This window comes from Amphiprion ocellaris, chromosome 18 (genome assembly GCF_022539595.1).
Source record: "Amphiprion ocellaris isolate individual 3 ecotype Okinawa chromosome 18, ASM2253959v1, whole genome shotgun sequence".
Lineage (NCBI taxonomy): Eukaryota > Metazoa > Chordata > Actinopteri > Pomacentridae > Amphiprion > Amphiprion ocellaris.
This window is the reverse complement of record NC_072783.1, coordinates 10,308,052-10,328,786: the sequence shown is the minus strand read 5'-3', so window position 1 is coordinate 10,328,786 and position 20,735 is coordinate 10,308,052. Positions and strand designations below refer to the sequence as shown.

The window sequence follows — 20,735 nt, the reverse complement described above, 5'->3', positions numbered from 1 at the left end:
AGATGCATGGTGTAGTACAGTTAAAAGACTACAAAAGCTTCATATGTTTTATATTCTCTCTGTTCGCTCAGAGATCAGCAGAGTCAACAGATCGTGATCTCGGTCAACAGGGCAAGGTTTGGGGCCACAGTTCAATAAAGTTCAACTCTGTGCAAAAATCCATACAGATTTCCTTTGACCCTGCAAAATAATCTACTGATAGTGGTCAGACCTTATCCATGACAAACACTTTGACTTGTCATAGCAGGAAAACACAGGTTTAGAGTTGATAAATTACATAATGTGAGCTGTGCAGTGAACCAATGTCCACACTACCAGAACCTTTGCTAACATTTCTGCTGTTCTTCTATTGCAAATAAATGAGTTTTTTGCCAAATTTGTGCTATTGGGACTGACCCTTAACTCTAGTAACATGTTTTACTACAAAATTACAAGATAATTCATTAATAAAAGCAAGACTGTGTGGGATTATAGGAACAGAAAGCTAGATTTTGAAAGTTAAAACAACCTAATTTGCTCATTTTAGGGATCCATTCAAAGTCACCCTGACATAACAATCTGCACTTTGTTGAACATTGGTGGGAAACTTAGGAAGCTTAGATTTGGTTGTTTTTGCCAGTGAAACCAGAAATATCCAATCCAATCCAAAGATTCTTGCTATTTTTACAGTTTTTTGCTATGATGAAAAGTGATTTTTCTTAGATTTTTCTGGTCCTTTTTTGCAGAGTTTTTTTTCTTTTTTTTTTCTTTGGTGAATTATGAAATGAGACACGTACAGCAAAGGGATTTTGATAAAATATACTAATATTTAGCTTAGATTTGTTTGGTTTTGCAAATGAAACCAAGAATAACACGATTTGTTCTGTTGGAATTTTTGAAAATCATGATTCTTGGTGTTTTGACAGTTTATTGTTGTGATGGATGGTGTTTTTTCTTAGATTCTTCTGATCTTTTTTGCAGAGTTTGGTGGGGTTTTTTGGTGATTTTTTAAAAAAATGAAACATGTAGAATAAAGTGATCTTGATGAAATATCCTAGTGTTAAGCTTAGATTTGGTTGTTTTTGTCAGTGAAACCAACTATTTATTTTTGATGAAATTTCATGTAGAGCAAAAGGGGTTTGATAAAATATTCCAATTTTAGACTTAAACTTGGACGAATACAAACATTACATTTTGTCAGAAAATTGGAAATCCAACAAGGCAGATTTGGACACATTTTTATTTATTGTGCCGTAGAGCTGGACCCGAATATCCGAATATTCGGTCGCAACGATGGTATCCAAATATTTATTTTGAGATCCGAACATTTGGATCACCCCCCCACCCCCCCATTGGACAATATCGCACGATCGATATTCGTCTCGTCAGTTCGCCCGATGTGCCCCCCCCCCAATCGAACATTACTATATGAACTGATCCTTTGTTGAGCGTTGTTGGGAAACATGTTTAAACTACCTCATGTCTCAGTTACAGTAACTAGTGATGCAGGTTTTAAATAATTTCCTTAACCAACAGTCAAAATCGGATAAATTGTAAATGGAATATGAACTTAGTTGCCCATAAATGGCCTTGTTCCAGTCACATAACGTACCCAGTTTCTATGGACATGCACATCTGGCACAACCAGCTGGACACTGGCACAAAGTGGTACCCCTTAGGCGTCACAGTAGACTCTATCATGGTTGCACATCACTCACCAAACTCCCACAGTGCTCTCTGCTTGCCAACATGGGACAGTGTTAAACAATAAAACACACCACCTGGTGGAACAACCAGGTACTACAGCTAATCTACAATATCTGCCTTATCGGTTAATATAATTTTAATCAGTCAAATTATTAATCGCAGTTAATCAACGATCAGTGATTAACATCCCTAACTGTAACCTATAATTAAAGAAATAGAAAAAGTATGTGAAACCTTTGGGATTACTTGGACTTCTGTATAAATTGGTCATAAAATGTGTTCTTATCTGCACTGTGAATGTTTACATGTTGTGTTCAATAAAAACATGAAACATATAATTTTGTGTGCAGTTTAGGCAGATGGTGTTTGTCTATTGTTGTGACTTACATGAAGATCAGAACACATTTTATGACCAATTTATGCAGAAATCCAAGTAATCCCAACGGGTTCACATACTTTTCCTTGCAGGTGTTTAACCTCTCACCTCACAAAGCAAAGTAGCTCAGATGCCGGTCCAATAGAAAAAGAGCAACAATGGCATTACTTTTCAGACTCCTGCAGTTGCCACCAGTGTGGAAAAGTCACACTGATGCTTTATTTAAACATGTTTTGATCGTTGGCTTTTCTTTTACTCTCTTTTCTAGCTTTGTGTACCAGTGCAAGATGTTACAGATGAACTGTGTCTGCCATTTTTGTTGGTAACTGTTAGCTACTTCTGGCACTGTGTCCAGCTAGTCTTCTGGAAAGCTTTCTAGACATGCCATGAATTCATAGGCAGATGGTCTGAAGTTAGACAGGTATATACACTAACGTCCAAAAGTTTGGGGTCACCCAGACAATTTCATGTTTTCCATGAAAACTCCCACTTTTATTCATGTATTAACACAACTGCACAAGGGTTTTCTAATCATCAATGAGCCTTTCAACACCATTAGCTAACACAATGTAGCATTAGAACACAGGACTGATGGTTGCTGGAAATGTTCCTCTGTACCTCTATGAAGATATTCCATTAAAAATCAGCTGTTTCCAGCTAGAATAGTCATTTACCATATTAGCAATGTCTAGACTGGATTTATGATCCATTTAATGTTATCTTTGTTGAAAAAAAATGCTTTTCTTTCAACAAGCATAGCATTTCTAAGTGACCCCAAACTTATCAGTTCACATAATTTTAATCGGTGAAACTTTCCATGGCAATTAATTGATTAATAATTAATCATTAATATCTCTAACTTTAACCTAAAAACTCTCACCTCACAAAACAAAACAACCCAGACAATTACTTGTCCAACAGAAAAAGAGCAACGATGGCACCACTTTTCAGACTCCTGCAGTTGCCGCCATTGTGGAAAAGTCACACCAATGTTAACTTGAGTTTGATCTTGTGTTTTATGCAAACTTTTTTTTAGATTTAATCTTTCTTTCCTTACTTTATGTAGCAGTGCAAGATGTTACAGGTTTAAAACTGTAGCTGCACTGTGTCCATTTAGTCTTGTGGAAAACTTTGTTGACATGCAATGAATGCGTAGGCAGAGAGTCTGAAGTTGGGCAAGTATATAGTCTGACTGAATGCAATGACTTTATGTACTTTTTACAGCCTGTCACTGCACCAGAGAAGAGCATTTTTTTTGTTTTATAGTTAGACAAGATGGATTCATTAGTTGCTGCTGGTGTGTAAAGAGTTTTTCCACAAAATGCTCCTAGAATGCATCACAAACTGTTGCTTTAATAGGTGACAAAGGCTTTACCTAACAAGTATTTACATTATCAGGTGATCAGCGATTTCTTTTGGATTAGTTGATTGATTATTAGTCTATAACACATGTTCCCAGTGTTCCACGTTGCATTTTTACATTCTAGCGATATTCAGTTTGCAGTGAAGTACAAGAGAGCAGCAAATCTTGACGCGATAACTTGTCTGTTTGTTGACTACATGTGCTATATTAATTATTTATGTCACGTTTTAGCGGTTGTAGCCCGGCAGTAGATGCATGCACAGCATATTATAGCAGTGGACTGCAGCTGTCATCTCATGGTTAATGCAGAGACCCCCTATAGACGGAGCTGTATAATCTCATGTACAGTTGTTTTTCAGGTCGCTGCCCTCCAACAAACCTCAGTGTCCAAATCAAACATCAGGGAGAAAATAATGCAGCGTGAATTTGAGCAAAGCCCAGACGAGTACAAATGATTAGACTGCAGCCCGATGAAACCATAAAACTAACAAATAGCCGCTGTCAGACCCCAGCCAGCCGCGGCCAAGGTTGTGTTACCGACTCACACTTGCAGCCTTGTGATGAGAAATGTTTGGACGAGGCCTTGAGCAGCCTTTTGGAATGTTTCCTGGACCGTTGAAATATGGCATCGGAGGCACCTCGACCATCACTCACTCGGTTTTCCCTCAACTATAATGAACTCTGACAAATACATCATGTGGAGACGCCAGAATGAGAGCTTTGTGGAAGTGTGTGTGTGAGCGGGACGCAGTTTTATTCAGTGTGTTTGAATTATTAGCATCTAGAACCAGCGACTGAAGCTGCAATTAATGTGTTTGTGTTGCATTAAAATCTCCATCTTAGCATGGTAACATCATAAATGTTGTCATATCACACTTTGTGGGCTCTGTGTGTCACCAAGATGGTTTATTGTTAAAATAAGACTGTTGAATGAAGTGATTTTGATGAAATATCCCAACATTTAGCTTTGATTTGGTCATTTTTGCCAATGATACCAAAAATAACCGATCCAATCCAATCCAACGATTCTTGATGTTATTACAGTTTTTTACTATGATGAATAGTGATATTTCTTAGACTTTTCTGGTCCTTTTTTTTCTTTTTGGTGAATTCAATAATTCACCAAAAAGAATGAGACCTGTAGAATTAAAGCGTGTTAATAAAATATCACAATATTTAGATCAGATTTAGTTGTTTTTGCCTATCAAAAAGTAAAATAACATGACTTGTTCAATTAGAAAGTTGAATACCCAATGATTCTTGCTGGGTTTTTTTGTAGTTCGTTGCTATGATGAATGATGGTTTTTCTTAGACTCCTCTGGTCCTTTTTGCAGAGTCTGGTGGTTTATTTTTGGTGACTTTTAAAAATGAAAATATAGAATAAAGTGATTTTTATGAAACATCCCAATATTAAGATCAGATTTGGTTGTTTTTACCAATGAAACCAACGAAACTCATGACAACTTTCTTTGCAATGTTGAAAATCCAACAGTTCTTGCTGTTTTTAAAGTTATTTTTGTTGAAATTTTGTGTAGAATAAAGTGATTTTGATTAAATATCCCAATATTTAGCTTAGATTTAGTTGTTTTTACAAATGAGACAACAAAGCCCATGATTAGTTCCATTGGAAAGTTGACAGTCCAATGACTGGCTGTTTTTGGGTGAAATTTTATGTAGAGAAAAAAAAGTTATTTTGATGAAATATCCCAATATTAAGCTCAAATTTTTTATTTTTTGACAAATGAAAACAGCAAAACCCATGATTAGTTTCTTTGGAATGTTAAAATCCAACAATTCTTGTTGTTTTTGCAGATATTTTGCTGTAATTTTATGTAGAATAAAGTGATTTTGATGAAATATCACAATATTTAGCTTAGTTTTGGTTGTTTTTGTCAATGAAACCAACAAAACCCATGATTATTTTCTTTGGAATGTTAAAATCCAACAATTCTTGCAGTTTGTAGTTATTATGGTGAATTTTTAAATGACACGTAGAATCAAGTGGTTTTGATAAAAGATTATGAATTGACCATCGCATGTTTAGTTCAAGGAGTGTCAGAAATGTTTTTATTTAGTGTTTGAATTATTAACATCTAAAACTAGCGATTGAAGCTAAACTTGATGCATTTGTGCTGCATTAAAATGGCTTTCTTGGTCAGATGAGGACAAGAAAATTGAGCCAGAGTTTCTGAATGAATGTAGACGCTGATAAATGTGGTAGAATTAGACTTTGTGGGTTTTGTTTTGTGCCTGTATTGATGCGAATGAGGCTGAAATATGACATGTTCCTGATGGCGACAGCAGCGACTTTAAAGATCCAACAATATAAGTAAAGCAAGACAATTAAAGAGTAATTTATCAGCCGGACTGGTGGCTGCAGTAGAGCCGTAATAACAGAGGTGTAGCCAGCAGCGAGCTGGAAGGAGGTGGCAGCACATTAACTACCACCAGGAGTCATAATGACACGGTGGAGGTAAAAAATAGAGCCGCAGCTGCTGTTTCACACGGCTGCTTTAAGTAATAGATGCTGCTCTGGGTTTTTACGTGTCTGGTTTAACATACAAAACAGATCAGACGAGATACCAAAGGGCAGAGAACAGAGAATTCACCAGAAATCGATATGCAAGAAAAACAGAAATGGAAAATGTCAGCGTGTTGAGAGATGTTCTAAAAGCACAGCAAAGGTCAGACATTTAAAACTCTAGTCAGAGGAAGGTAGCAGCGTTTTGTTTATTTTTACATCTTTATACTGGAGTTAAAGAAATAAAAATGAGCCAAAGGACCTCAGAGGAACCTTCAGAGTTGAAACAAAACACAGATAGCGTTAAAATATTACCTTGCTAGTGAATTAAGTTCAGTTAATAGCTACAGAGAGAGTATTATTTGATCTGATGATCAACTATTGAATTATTCACCAGTTGATTTTGATAATAGATTAATTACTTTGAGTAATTTTTTTTAAATAAAGGTCTAAATTCTCTGATTCCAGCTTCAAAAATGTGAATATTTTCTGCTTTCTTTCCTTCTGTATGACAATTTGAATATCTTTGGGATGTGGATGAAAAAGGACTTTTGAGAACTCATTTTGAACACATATGAAGAGACTGAGGAGCCTAACAAACAACAAAAACAACATTAGCCATCACTTTAAGGTTTACTTTATTGATTACCTTGAGTTTTTTAGCCAAAACCTAGTTTCAGTGTCATACTCTCCCTTCATAAATGCTGTACAGCTTCAACAGTTAGCTGGTCTTTTAAAAAAAAAATCCAGAAATCCAGAACATTTGCTGCTTTACATGACAGTAAACTGAATATTTTTGACTTTTTGGCTATTGGTCTCGTAGAACAAGACGTTTGAAGCTGTCTTGTTGGGCTGAGAGACGTTAGAATTTATGTTTTTCGTTATTTTCAGACAGATTAAAAGCACAATAGTTAGCTGAAGAAAAAATCTTTAGAATATTTTGTGGTGAATAGAGCTGCAACAGTTTATCAGTTAGTTGTAAACTTACATTTATTGCCAACTATTTAGATATCCGCTAGTCTATTTTGTCTGATTGCAGTTTCTTGAATGTGAATATTTTCTTAATCAATGAACATTTCAAGTTTTTATCTTTAACAGTTTCTCAGATATTGTTGTTCAAACAGCCTCAAATTGTAATGTGCGAAAAAAACATGCTGAAAGTGGGTTAACAGGCAGAAAATATTTGATATATGAAGCGAAAATTTCACAGATATCTTTATAAATATCTACATTTTATGCTGGAACGGCAATTCAGACACGGTCGAGCAGAAATTTAATGATTGATCCAAATGTGAATATCGATGCTGAAAAAGGGTTAAAATACTAAAATCTGCCACTGAGCTGGAGACTGGTTTCACTGGGCAGCTCCCAGTAGTGATTCTGTGAATGTCAAACTCATATTCCAGTGAACCATTTCCCTGATTAACGGCGTTCAAATGTAGGACGGATGTAGTTGCATCATCAGTGTTGATTTGAGGAGTACAGTGAATTCCAGCAGGTGTTAGTGCTGACTGGCAGGCCTCCATGTGGTAAAATATAGCTTCTATTTGCCCCACATTCACACTTCTACCCCTCCACACACACATTTGTACATATATATACTGTTTTTGTGCACACGGGTTGTAAGGGTGTGCTCGAGGCTTCGCATAAATTACAGTGACAAGGTCTCGTCTGGTTGTTCCCTCCTCTGCTGCTGTTTTATTTCCCACCATGGAAACACTCCGGCTTGCTGCTACGCTCCAATCACACGACTTACATCTGTGACCAACTGTGTTGTTGCTTTTTTTAGGTTTTACAGCCACAAATATTGCTGTTGTCAGGCTGAATCCACAGATGGGCAAGAAAAAGATTCACGAGTATACGTACTACTCATCGCACACCATGGGAACGTTCATGAGGGAGCTTTTGTTGCGAGATCTTCACCTTTAGCCTATATACTGTCTGTGGCTGTATGACAGTTTCTCGGCTGCTAATGAAGGTAAAGGTCTCGCTCCGGTGATTCCCGCCTCACGGAGGAGATCGATACCGTGCAGAGGGAACACCACAGGTCATGTAGTTTACAGTTTGTTTGTCGTAAACAACCTGCACTTGTGAGTCCGTTTATCTCCATACATCACCTCCTCTTCAACTGAAGGAAATTGGCTGGAAAGTTTCCCACCCCATGTGGTTTGAAAATGCAGCAGATAACCTCCGATCAGGTTGAAAGTGAATGTTTGACTTGTCATCAGTGGGTCAGAATGTTTTATGTAGATTCTACACTTTATATTCCTGATATTCCGCACCAGGAAACACTGGCAGCTGGTGGAGAGATCGTATTATTCATGTCTTTCAGATGTCACTTCTACCAAGGAGGTTGTGTTTTATTGCTGTTTGGTTGTTTGTTGACATGATTACACAAAAACTACTGAGCTGATTTTTATTAAACTTATCATAGAAGAGTGAATAGTTGGTCTCAGTGGAGATCTGTGCTTTCTAAGTGTCCTGTTTAGCCACTAAAGTAGAAATTATAAGTCGAATTTTGGCCTTTTTGGAAAGATTGTGGCGACTTCTTGTACGGAGGCTTCCTAAATGTAAAGAAATCCAAATGCTTTTTTACCATTTCCAGATGCATTTGTTGGTCGATATTCTTTCCAACCAATGACAGTTTGGTTGGATGAATTGTTTTACTTTCATGTAGAGAAAAACGTGAGAAAAACAGCCTTCTAGAATTATTAATACTAGAATTAATTATAACCAAGCCAGTGGTTGTATTAAACCATTGGCTTGATAATAAATAAAAGATTCTCGAGTATACGTACTAGGCAGCTTACCTCCTGGTTGGATATCAATATTTTTTTCCTTTATGTCATCACTAAACCACTTTTAATCTTTCTGATGCAGATTGATTTCCCTTTTCTTCTTCAGCTTTTTGTTTAGTTTGTAGAGAAGAATTTCTAACTAGAATTCTTGACTTGAAGTCCTAACCTCAAGGTGAAGAAGCATTTTGGTATCGGCTACATCAATTTGAAATTGGTAGTAAGTCAATGAAATTGAATAGAATTTTTATTTAAAAAAAATAAAACTAGAAAACATTTGACCCTCTTTTAAAAGACAAAATTGTGTTGGTTTCTTGTAGGGCTGATCCCAGATGTCAAGAAATCCAAAAGGCAACCCAGGTTTTTTCCACATTTTTCTATCTGGTCCTCCATTATTGTCAAATACTATGACCTTCATAAAGAGAAAAGTACTACAAAAACAGCCTTTTGAGATTAATCCATTAAATTATAACTAGAATTATTGAAACAAAGCCGATATTTGACCTTCTCTTCTTAGGATAAATTAAAATGGTAGCGGTTCCTTGTAGGACTGCTACCTAGATGAAGAAATCCAAGAAGGCGATGGTTTTTCTCCATTTTTAACTGGTTTTCCATTATTTTGCATGGTGACTTTATAGTCACCAGGCAAACTTTATAGCCTTTAAAGCCAGGTTTACTTCATATCATCGCTCAACGTAATCTTCTAATTTTTGTGTTACTAGAATTAATTATAACTAAGCCAATATTCAACCTTCTTTCCTTGAAAAACATAAAAATGGTAGCGGTTCCTTGTAGGGCTGCTTACTAGATGTCAAGGAATCCAAGAAGGCGATGGTTTTTCTCCATTTCTTTTTATCTGGTTGTCCATTAATTTGACTACAACCCAGGTTTACTTTATATCATCACTCAACGTAATCTTCTAGTTTTTGTGTAGCTTTTGGAGAAGAAATAAAGTGTAAAGTTTGGATATTTAAAAAAAAAATAAAAATAAAAAATGATTCTTCACAAAGCTGCTCCCTAAATGTCAAGAAACCCAAATGTAACTCTGGTTTTTAACATTTCCAGATTGATTGGTTGGTCAATATCCTGTCATCCAACCAATCTGTCATTGGTTGGGTGAATGGTTTTTCTTTTATATGGAGAGAAGCGCCACAAAAACAGCCTTTTGGGATTAATCCATTAAATTATAACTGGAAATAATTATATGAAAGCCAAGATTTGACCTTTTTATAGGATAAATTAAAATTGTCGCGGTTCCTTTCAGGGCTGCTTACTAGATGTCAAAAAATCCAAAAAGGCAATGGTTTTTTCCCATTTTTTATCTGGTTGACAAATTACTTTGCATGTTGACTATAAATATATCATTGTTCGACATATTTCTTTTTAGTTTCCCGGGATTAATCCATTATTTTGCTGGCAGGAAGAGCAGATTACTTGTGAACACCCCGACTTTTTAAAAATTTTGACTTGGTTTAACCGAAAGGAGACTGTTAGGTTTAACTTATTCAACGTTTACTGAACTGACAAGGATACTAAGGGATGGAAATGCACTGCATCGTGTTGTTGCTAGTTGGTTCTCTGTTGTTTAATGTTAGTAAAGAATGCTAAAATACTGGTACAACCTCCATGCTGAATTAAACTGTTAAAATCTGAAAAACAGATTTTGTACAAAAATTTCGCAGCTAATAATTTTATCAAACATCCAACCAAAATACCAAACATCAGCCCAAATGTGAGGATTCAATGCTTTTTTTTTTTTGTTATACTTGAAAGTAAATTTAAGTTATTCGACTGTTGGTCAACGGGCTGAAGGACGTCAATTTTTTTTCACTTTTGTCAGATAGATTGAAGTCACAACAATTAATAAAGAATCAATCCAACTGGACTTTAACAAGGTTCCTAGGAACCTTGTTAAAGTCCAGTTGGATTGATTTAAACAACTTTGGATAACCATGACCTGGATGAATGAGAAACTACACAGACATAAAGAAGCATCTTTTCTATCTATTAGTTGTCAACTTTAGACAAATTCCCTGCTTTTTAAACAGTTAGCTGGTTTTTTTTTTTTAGTTATTTAAGGACAAGTCTTGTTAAATGTGAATAATTTCTGCTTTCTTTTCTCCTTTATTGCAATGAACTGGATATTTTTGGGTTGGGGACCAAACAGGACATTCCAGGATGTCATTTTGGGCTTTTGGAAGCATTGATTGGCATTATTTTTAACATCAGTTGATCAAGAAGATAGATAAATTGAGAATTAAAATAATGGTTAGTTGTAGCTTCAGACTATTATCCAACAAGCACAAAAGGAAAAGGAACTTGCGAAAGGAGCTAAATCTGTTGGTAAAACTACAAATATCATTACACAGTAAGGACAAATACATTTACTACAACCCTCCATCACATTCTACCACTTTAAATGTCAGCAATTACAACATTTAGTTTATTTGCAACCACTTTATCACTGTTATTTGTGCAGATCTAGCTTAAAAAATGATTATTTCTCCTGATAACTAATAATGATCCTCTTATTGAATATGTCACAAGCAGGAGTCCTGTTTCCAAACGTGAATATTCTACATAACATGTAGTTTTTAATGGTTTTTTTTTTGTCATAACCTCTACAGCAGAAAATCTTTGACACAGTGAGGTCATTTTTTGTGTTATTTACAGCAGGTATCATGTTAGAATAAGTTTTTTCCCGCCTTTTTTCTTCTTTTTTATCTTGTACAAAACAAATAAACCCAAACATACACCTCCAGCAACAGTGCTTTGTGTGTCTGTGGTCACTAGGGGGCACTAAACTCCCAAAGCAGGACTTTCATCATTTCCATTTCTGTCGCTTTCCCCCGACTGACTCTGATCCTGGAGTCTGCTGACGTAGGAAGCAGCAACAGTTTATTGTCGCCTCCGGCTTCCCCGGGCAGCAGACAGATGTTCTAGTGTTTTCACGGGGGGGTATCACCAGAGGTGTGTTTGTGTTGTCGTGTTGTTGAAAGTGTGTGTGCAGAATGAAACAGAGGGAACAGTGTTTGTTGTTAGTAGACTGTGCAGGTTTTGCTCAAGGACAGATTTGGGTCGTGGATGTTGAAAGTTCTCACATTAGCTGTTGCTCAGCTGTCAGGCCTGGAGGTCCGACCATTAACTGCAATTCGTTTATTCAGTTCAGATATTAGCAGCGACCGACGGACAGCTTAAAGCTGCTCAACACATCTGACAGGTTTACTTTACACCACTGCTGTTTCTGATGCAGATCTATGGTTTCACTTTTCTTCTTGTTCTTCTTTTGTTTAGTTTCTAGAGACAAAATTATGACTAGAATTAAAAGCCATCATTTGGCCTTCTTTGTAAAAATGAAATAAAAAAATAAAAGGTCAAATTGTGATGTTTCCTGGTAGAGCTGAAAGCCAAAAGCCGATGTTTTTTCTCCATTTTTCATCTGGTTAATTGCTGTTTTGCCGGTAGACTATAATCTATGTTATTGTTTGTGTTGCAGATTTGGTTTTTTTTTTGAGAAGAAATTCTAACTTTCTTTGTACAGCTGCTCCCTCGTCGACAAACCCAAACGGCAACTCTGTTTTTTCAGTTTTTTTTCTCTGATTACTCATATTTCTGCCTGCTGACTATAAATCAAGTTTAATTAATATGAAATTATTATTGTATCTGGTGCAGATTGAGTTCCCATTTTCCCTTCTGGTTTAGTTTTTGTTTCTAGAGAAGAAATTATTACTAGAATTATTTGTAACTATGCCAATATTTGACCTTCTTCTCTTAAAAAAAACATAAAAATTGTAGCATTTCCTTGTAAAGCTGCTCTGTAAGTGTCAGTTAATCCAATGTCAATCTGGTTTTCCATAATTTTGCTTTGTGATTATGAACCAAATTTACTTTATATCATCACTCAACATATATCTTTTAGTTTTAGAAGAAAATATAATTTTCTTTACATGGCTTCCCCCCAGATTTCAAAAAACCCAAGAGGCAACTCTGGTTTTTCACCATTTTTTGTCTAGTTTTATTTTTTTTTTATGCTTCTGCCTGTTGACTATAAACCAGGTTTAAATTTTAATGTTCCCCGTTTCCGTTCTGGTTTTGTTTCGATCCAGAGAAGAAATGATCACTGGAATTAATTATAACTAAGCCAATATTTGACCATCTTTTCTTATGATAAATACAAATCGTAGTGTTTCCTTTTAGAGCTTCTTACTAGATGTCAAGAAATCCAAAAAGGCAATGTTTTTTCTCCATATGTATCTGGTAGTCCATTATTTTGTCTGGTGACTATAAACCAGGTTTACTTTATTCATCACTCAACATATTTCTTTTAGTTCTTAGAGAAAAAAACTATAGCTTTCTTTGTAGGGCTGCTCCCTAGATGTCAAGAACCCCCAAAGACACCTCTGGTTTTTCTCCATTTTTTATCTCTCCATCCATTATTTTGCATGTTGACTGTCAATAATTTTTACTTGATATCATTACTAAACAAATGTGATTGATTTCTCATCTTCCCTTCTGGGTTTTGTATAGTTTCTAGAGACAAAATTAGAACTAGAATTAAAAGCCAACATCAGACCTTCTTTGTTAAAACAAAAACAAGAAAAATAGATTAAATTGTGGTATTTCCTGGTAGAGCTGAAACTTATTAAACCAACAATGTTATTGTTTGTGTTACAGATTTGTAATTTCCCATTTTTCCTTCTAGGTTTCTTTCTTTTTAGTTTTTCGAAATTAAATGAGAACTTTCTTTGCACAGCTGCTTCCTAGATTTCAAGAAACCCAAAAGGCATCTCTGGGTTTTCTCCATTTTTTATCTGGTTATTCATACTTTTGCCTGCTGACTATAAAACAGCTTTACTTAATATAATTGCTGAACATATTTTAATGTTTTTAATGTTTTTCATGCAGATCAGTTTCCCATCTTCTCCAAAACAAAAAATGTATTCTAACTAAGCCAATATTTGACCTTCTTTCTTTAAAAATAAATAAAAAGTTGTGGTGTTTGCAGATTGATTTCCCACTTTTCATGCATAGAGATGAAATTGAACCTGCACAGACTTTTAATCTGTCTGAAAGTTATCTTAAATAGTTTTCACACACTTTATATTCTTTATATTCTGCATCGCTAAACACGGACAGCTGCTGGTGAGAACTCCAGCTGGAGAGATCTTATTAATTCTATCTTTCAGGTATCGTCTCCACCGAAGAGGTTCTGTCTTTATTACTGTTTGTTTGTCGGCAGGATTACACAAAAACTACTCAACAGATTTTCATTAAAACTTATTTTACAAGAGTGGACTGTCGGCCTCAGTGGAGTTTCTGCTGTCTGGATTCTAGTGTTTGTTTATTTTTTAGAGAAGAAATTACAACTACAACTTTGACCTTTTTCAGAACACTTGTAATGGTTCTTTCCAACCAAATTGTTCTGATTCCAGCTTGTTAAATGTGAATATTTTCTGATTTCGAAGACGGTAAACTGAATATCTTTGGTTTGTGGACAAAACAAGACATCTGAGGACGTCATCCTCGGTTTTGGGAAACACTGATAGACATTTTTCACCATTTTCTCATATTTTCTAGACATAGCAACTCATCAATTCATTTGGAAAATATTCGACAGACTACTCAACAATGAAAATAACCATTAGTTGGACATTAGACTGCCCTTTATTGTCTCGGAGTGTCCGCATAGTGTTTGTTTATTTTTTAGAGAAAAAATTGTAACTTTGACCTTTTTCAGATCACTTGTAGTGGTTCTTTCCAATCAAATTGTTCTGATTCCAGCTTGTTAAATGTGAATATTTTGTGGTCTCTATGACTGTAAACTGAATATCTTTGAGTTATGAACAAAACAAGACATTTGAGGACGTCATCTTGTGTTTTGGGAAACAACATTTTTTACCATTTTCTTACATTTTATAGACAAAACAACTTATCAATCTATAGACTGCTGTCTAACTGTCTCCTGATAGTGTTTGTTTAGTTTTTAGACAAGAAATTTGAACTACAAGTACCCTTTTTTGACTTTTGAAATAATCTATTCTCAAGATGGCCTAAAAATTCAACCCTATTTAATTCTATTTTTATTCTGTTTTCTTTTTAAATCTCTGTTCTTCTGCTTTTTGACTGTAATCTCTGTTCACTTCATGACATTGCTGAACATATTTTCATGTTTCTGATTGATTTCCCACCTTTCAGGCAGCTGTTCTTCTTTTCTCTGCTGTGAAATTGAACCAGATGATGTATTTTTGTGAAAGTTATCTAAAAAATCTTGCAGCCCAGCATCTGAAAACAGGAACTATTTCTCAGATATTAGACTGCAGCTAACATTTACTGTCGATTAATCTCAATTCCTCCCGTAGTCGTTTGTGCCTTCTAATACCAGAAAATACAGAAAAACATCCATCATATTTCCTCTTGACCATTATTTTGGCTTCCCGCCATTAAATGATGATGATCATCTGCAATATTGATGTGCAAAATGCATCTATGCTCACAGAAAATTTAAAATCAAACTCACAGAAACCCACTGGGGAGTGATTGAGATGTTTTGGCTTCAATTTTTGGGCAGACGTCCTGCCGCTGTGCTGCACTGATGCATCGGTTTTATTTAGATCTGCTTCTAGGAGATGCTCTGTGAATAAAGATCAGCCTTAGTTTGGTGTAAGGGTTTGAACATTAGCAGGAATGAAGCACAACAAAGTAAAATCAGCTCTTTGTCAATTTCATGTTTTCCATGAATACCCACATTTTTATCCATGTGCTAACGTAACTGCACAAGGGTTTTCTAATCACAATTAGCCTTTCAACACCATTAGCTAACACAATGTAGCATTAGAACACAGGAGTGATGGTTGCTGGAAATGTTCCTCTGTACCCCTATGGAGATATTCCATTAAAAATCAGCCGTTTCCAGCTAGAATAGTCATTTACCACATTAGCAATGTCTACACTGGATTTATCATTCATTTAGTGTTATCTTCATTGAAAAAAACTGCTTCTCTTTCAAAAATAAGGACATTTCTAAGTGAACCCAAACATTTGAACAGTAGTGTACATTAATTAAAGTTGCTCTATATTAGTTAAAGTAGCTCTACATTATTTAAAGTGGCTCTATATTATTTAAAGTTGCTCTATATTGATAAAAGTTGCTCTATATTAAAGTTGCTCTCAATAAGTTAAATGTGCTCTATTTTAAAGTTGTGCAAAATTAGATTAAAGTTGCTCTATCTTAGTTAAAGTTGCTCTATATTGGTTAAAGTTGCTCAGAAATGAGTTAAAGTTGCTCAGAAATGAGTTAAAGTTGCTCTATATTAGTTAAAGTTGCTCTATATTAGTTAAAGTTGCTCTAAAGGAGTTAAAGTTGCTCTATATTAAAGTTGCTCTATATTAGTTAAAGTTGCTCTAAAGGAGTTAAAGTTGCTCTATATTAAAGTTGCTCTATATTAGTTAAAGTTGCTCTAAAGGAGTTAAAGTTGCTCTATATTAGTTAAAGTTGCTCTACAGGAGTTAAAGTTGCTCTATATTAAAGTTGCTCTATATTAGTTAAAGTTGCTCTAAAGGAGTTAAAGTTGCTCTATATCAGTTAAAGTTGCTCTATATTAGTTAAAGTTGCTCTACAGGAGTTAAAGTTGCTCTATATTAAAGTTGCTCTATATTAGTTAAAGTTGCTCTAAAGGAGTTAAAGTTGCTCTATATCAGTTAAAGTTGCTCTATATTAGTTAAAGTTGCTCTACAGGAGTTAAAGTTGCTCTATATTAGTTAAAGTTGCTCTACAGGAGTTAAAGTTGCTCTATATTAAAGTTGCTCTATATTAGTTAAAGTTGCTCTAAAGGAGTTAAAGTTGCTCTATATCAGTTAAAGTTGCTCTATATTAGTTAAAGTTGCTCTACAGGAGTTAAAGTTGCTCTATATTTGCTAAAATTGCTCTATATTAGTTAAAGTTGCTCTATATTAGTTAAAGTTGCTCTAAAGGAGTTAAAGTTGCTCTATATTAGTTAAAGTTGCTCTAAATGAGTTAAAGTTGCTCCATATTCGTTAAAGTTGCTCCATATTCGTTAAAGTTGCTCTTGCAAACTGACTGTTCTCTGTGCTGTTCAGTAATAATAAGATTATAAAAGGAACAATTCCTTTAAAAAACTACTCTTACAAAACAGAATTCTGGAATATTTTCTTGTGTCCTTGCGTCCTCCAGAAGATAATTCACGCTATTTTACCTTCATACGTCACCAGAAGCGTCTACACTGGTCTTATTTTCCATTTGTGTTGTTTTTAAATTCTCTCCGACAGGTCGAGAGAAGAGAAAGGGTCCCATGATCTCTGCCGGTGATGCCGAGTTCCCGCGGGATTACCACACGCTGGCTGCCGGCGGCGGCCGCGGGGCCCGGCGGTTCCCCGACAGCACCAACGGCGGCTTCACGTCGTCCTCGCTGGACCGCCGGCACAACTCGGTGGCCGCCAAGAGCTTGGAGGCGCTGAACAGCATCCACAAGGCCGACATCGAGCGGCAGCGGGACGCCCTCATGGACCTGCAGAAGAACAAATACTCCAACAGCCCCGGCAGCATGTCGCAGGGCTCCGCCGCTGCAGGACGACAGGTACTTTAACACTGTTTGGTAGCGCAACGAACTACAACAACAACATCCTGCCACTAAAACCCTCAACCAGCTACACATCGTTATTTAACATACATAAAAATAGAAATTTCTTGTTTTCTTTCATCCTCCAGAGCATAATGCAGGACTCTGCTTCAACATATTGTACTTTAAAGTGACGCTACTGTTTATATTTGCACACATGAAGCAGTTTTTTTTACAATCAGGCAGCTGCTTCTTTTGTAGTGAGTCAGGAAATACAGAGTCCTATGAGAAAACAGCATGAAATTTTTCATCATTTTCAGAATATTACATCTTTTAAGCTGTTTATATTGTCGTAACGTTATTATCATCGTCATCAGAGATACTGAGGCTGAACTTAGAAACTACGTTCGACCCGCATGACCTAAAAAGAGTTTTGAGAGGTACAGGCACTAAAACTGTCGAAATATAATAGAATTTTTTTGCAGTTTCCACAGGTACATGACAATTTATGTACACTGGAATTCTATGTGCAGAGAATAAAGGTGAATGAAAGTAAGAGCAGCAGCAAAAAGCATTAAAAAATACAAGAGCAAAGTACTCCACCAAGACTGGTTAGTCGTATCATTTCTGATGGCTGAAATCTTGAAAAACTTTGTGGCAGAAATCATGGCACTATAGAATGTGTCCATTTAATATAGATGTGGCCACAAACAAAAGGACCTTGCGCTGAGCACAGGTGTGTGTTATGCATGTGTACGTTATGTACGGATACTGAATCGTGTGACCTAAATATGTAGCGGACGGCGGGAATTGATGGGACTCAGAAACACCCCCACAATTTAATCACTTGTTCCTTGTATCATTTCCGATGGATAAGTGCCCATAAATCAGTAGTAGGATCACAATCGTGATCATCAGCAGGCAGCTGGCGTACTGCTCACTTGTTGTCATGGTTACAGTGACGGCGTGCCGCTATCTCTCAATGATACAGAAATCTTTAATAAATCCATGGATCCAGACTATAAGCCACATCACTGCCAAAATGTAGTCAGTTGGTCCTTGTCATTTCTGACCTTCCCTGAAAATTTCATCCAAATCCATTAGTCCGCTTTGAGTAATGTTGCTAACAGACAAACCCAACGCTGTTCACGCAGAACTCCACTGAAGCTCCGCCTCCTTGGTGGAGTAATAAAATAAGTACATATTGTGTGTGTGTGTGTGTGTGTGTGTGTGTGTGTGTGTGTGTGTGTGTGTGTGTGTGTGTGTGTGTGTGTGTGTGTGTGTGTGTGTGTGTGTGTATATAAAAAGCAAAATTATTACCCAGAAAACGTGTTACACATATTAGTTAGTGTACAGAAGTAATTTTGCACCTAGATTGGGATGAAATATAGGGAGTGAGGTGGTTGATTGAATATATAAATACTGTAAATATCAGAGAAACTATAATAATATACAGCGCTATTGAAAGGTATCTCCTCCTCTACAGATATCCTCTACTTTCTCATAGGAGTGATATAAATTTTTCAATAAATCAACATATAAACAACATTTTCTTGCGTTATCTTTGTCTTATGTTAAAATTAGTTTGATGATCTGAAACAAAGTCTGACAAATATGCAAAAGTAGAAGATATGTGTAGGAAGGAAAATACTTTTTTTTTCTTGAACCTCCTTCTGAGATTTGATTCTTTTACTCCTGTTTGTCTGACAGTTTCAGATTTATTTATAACATGCAAAAAAGCTGAAATATAGCAAAAGTTTTCACACCTGCTTGAGGCAAATAAAAAGAGGAATTTTTTTTTCAGAATGCACAAATTTCTGAAATATTCATGTTGTGTTGTGGATTCCAGGCTGAGTGTCTCTCGTCATGGTGGAGGATTTGAAACGTTAGAGGGCATAAAACTGAGGTCTTGTCGTGTCATTTACATCTCGGTAGTGATTCATTTAACCCGTCGAACTCTGAGCAGTTTCTGGCTGTTTCTTTTATTTGCTCCTGGCAGGTTTTTTCTCCATGTGGGCTCATTTTTACTGCAATATAAAGTCCTGCAGCTCTTTGGAAACAGAACACGAAGTAGAAAGAAGTCAAAATGTCAAGTTAAAATGTCATAAATACGAAAGTTGATTTTTTTTTTTTTATTGTTTGTTCTCTAGAATTAAAAAAATGCCATTTTTCCAAATTATCAGTATAATATGAATTAATATTTAACAACTTTAATGCCATAAATCATTAAAAAAAAGCAAAAGTTGACTTTCTTCGATTTTTATTTTTAGAACAAAGTTTAAATCCGTAGAATCAACTTATAGAACATTTTCTGAGTGTCTGCAGGTGTTACCAACATTGCAAACAACAAAATCAGTTCATTCTACACATGATCTATAGATCATTTATAACCTGTATAACTCTGTTCATCAGCAGAAAGATGTTTCACCATGCTGAATGTATCTCCAACAACCTGCTCCTCTGTTCACCGTTTCTGAGGCATGCTGCATTTATTTGATTCATCCAGTGGCTTTGATTTTCCACTCATGATCATTTTGGACAAATATTGAATTATTTTGGGCATTCTTTTAAATCAAACATTCAGGGAACTTTAAGTCATTTTAGACAATTTGTTTTTAGTAACTGCAGAAATTTGAGCCTTTTTTTAAACAAGTTTGAAGCTATCGTAGACAATTTTCTCATTTATTTTGGACAAGTTTTTAAATTTCCATGTTTAAGTCATTTTGGCTATTTTTCACTTCTTTTGCAGAAATTTTAAGCCATTTTAGACCAATTTTCTCAATAATTGTGGACAATTTCCCAGGTTTTAGTCGTGTTTTGACTGAAAATTGAAACTGATTTGAAACTCGTCAAAAGTAACATGAAATTACCCAAATGGGTCAAGAATTGTTCAAAATAACTCCAAAACAGTTCAAACTTACTTGAAAGTAGCTCAGAATATCTATTTGAGTCATTTTAGACATATTTTAAGCCACATTTCAGTCTCTGCTCATCATCTGTAGAAAGATGTTTCACCATGCTGAATGCATCTCCAACAACCTGCTCCTCTGTTCACTGTTTCTGAGCCATGCTGCATTTATTTCAGTAGCTTTGATTTTCCTCTTTGTTTCTGTAAGACTGCATAGCCTGCAGTTCAGCCAAATATTTACTGAATTTCTGTCAGGTAACTGTTTTGTTGCAGTCAGTCGTGACCTTTTGGTTGCGCTGAAGAACGCAGAATTTATTTATTTTTTCCATAGAATCTGTTGCAACATGTTTATTTTGGGAGATTTTTGTAAATGAGACATGTAGAATGAAGTGATTTTGATGAAATATCCAATTTTTTAGCTCACATTTAGTTGTTTTTCATGATGGAACCACATGTCACATGATACCTTCAAGGACTGTTGGAAAGTTGAAAATTACATTTTAACAGTTT

General features: G+C 35.7%; 1 protein-coding gene across 8 annotated transcripts in view; it reads left to right on the top strand.

Moving 5' to 3' along the window:
- The window catches only part of LOC111582683 (SRC kinase signaling inhibitor 1-like), a 221,001-nt gene that overhangs the window by 62,165 nt on the left and 138,101 nt on the right, over nt 1-20,735 (top strand). For all 8 annotated transcript variants that reach the window (XM_055004312.1, XM_055004311.1, XM_055004310.1 and 5 more), the window contains exon 2: nt 17,028-17,335. In XM_055004312.1, the coding sequence (XP_054860287.1) occupies nt 17,028-17,335 (308 nt within the window). The remainder of the gene's footprint in view (nt 1-17,027; nt 17,336-20,735) is intronic.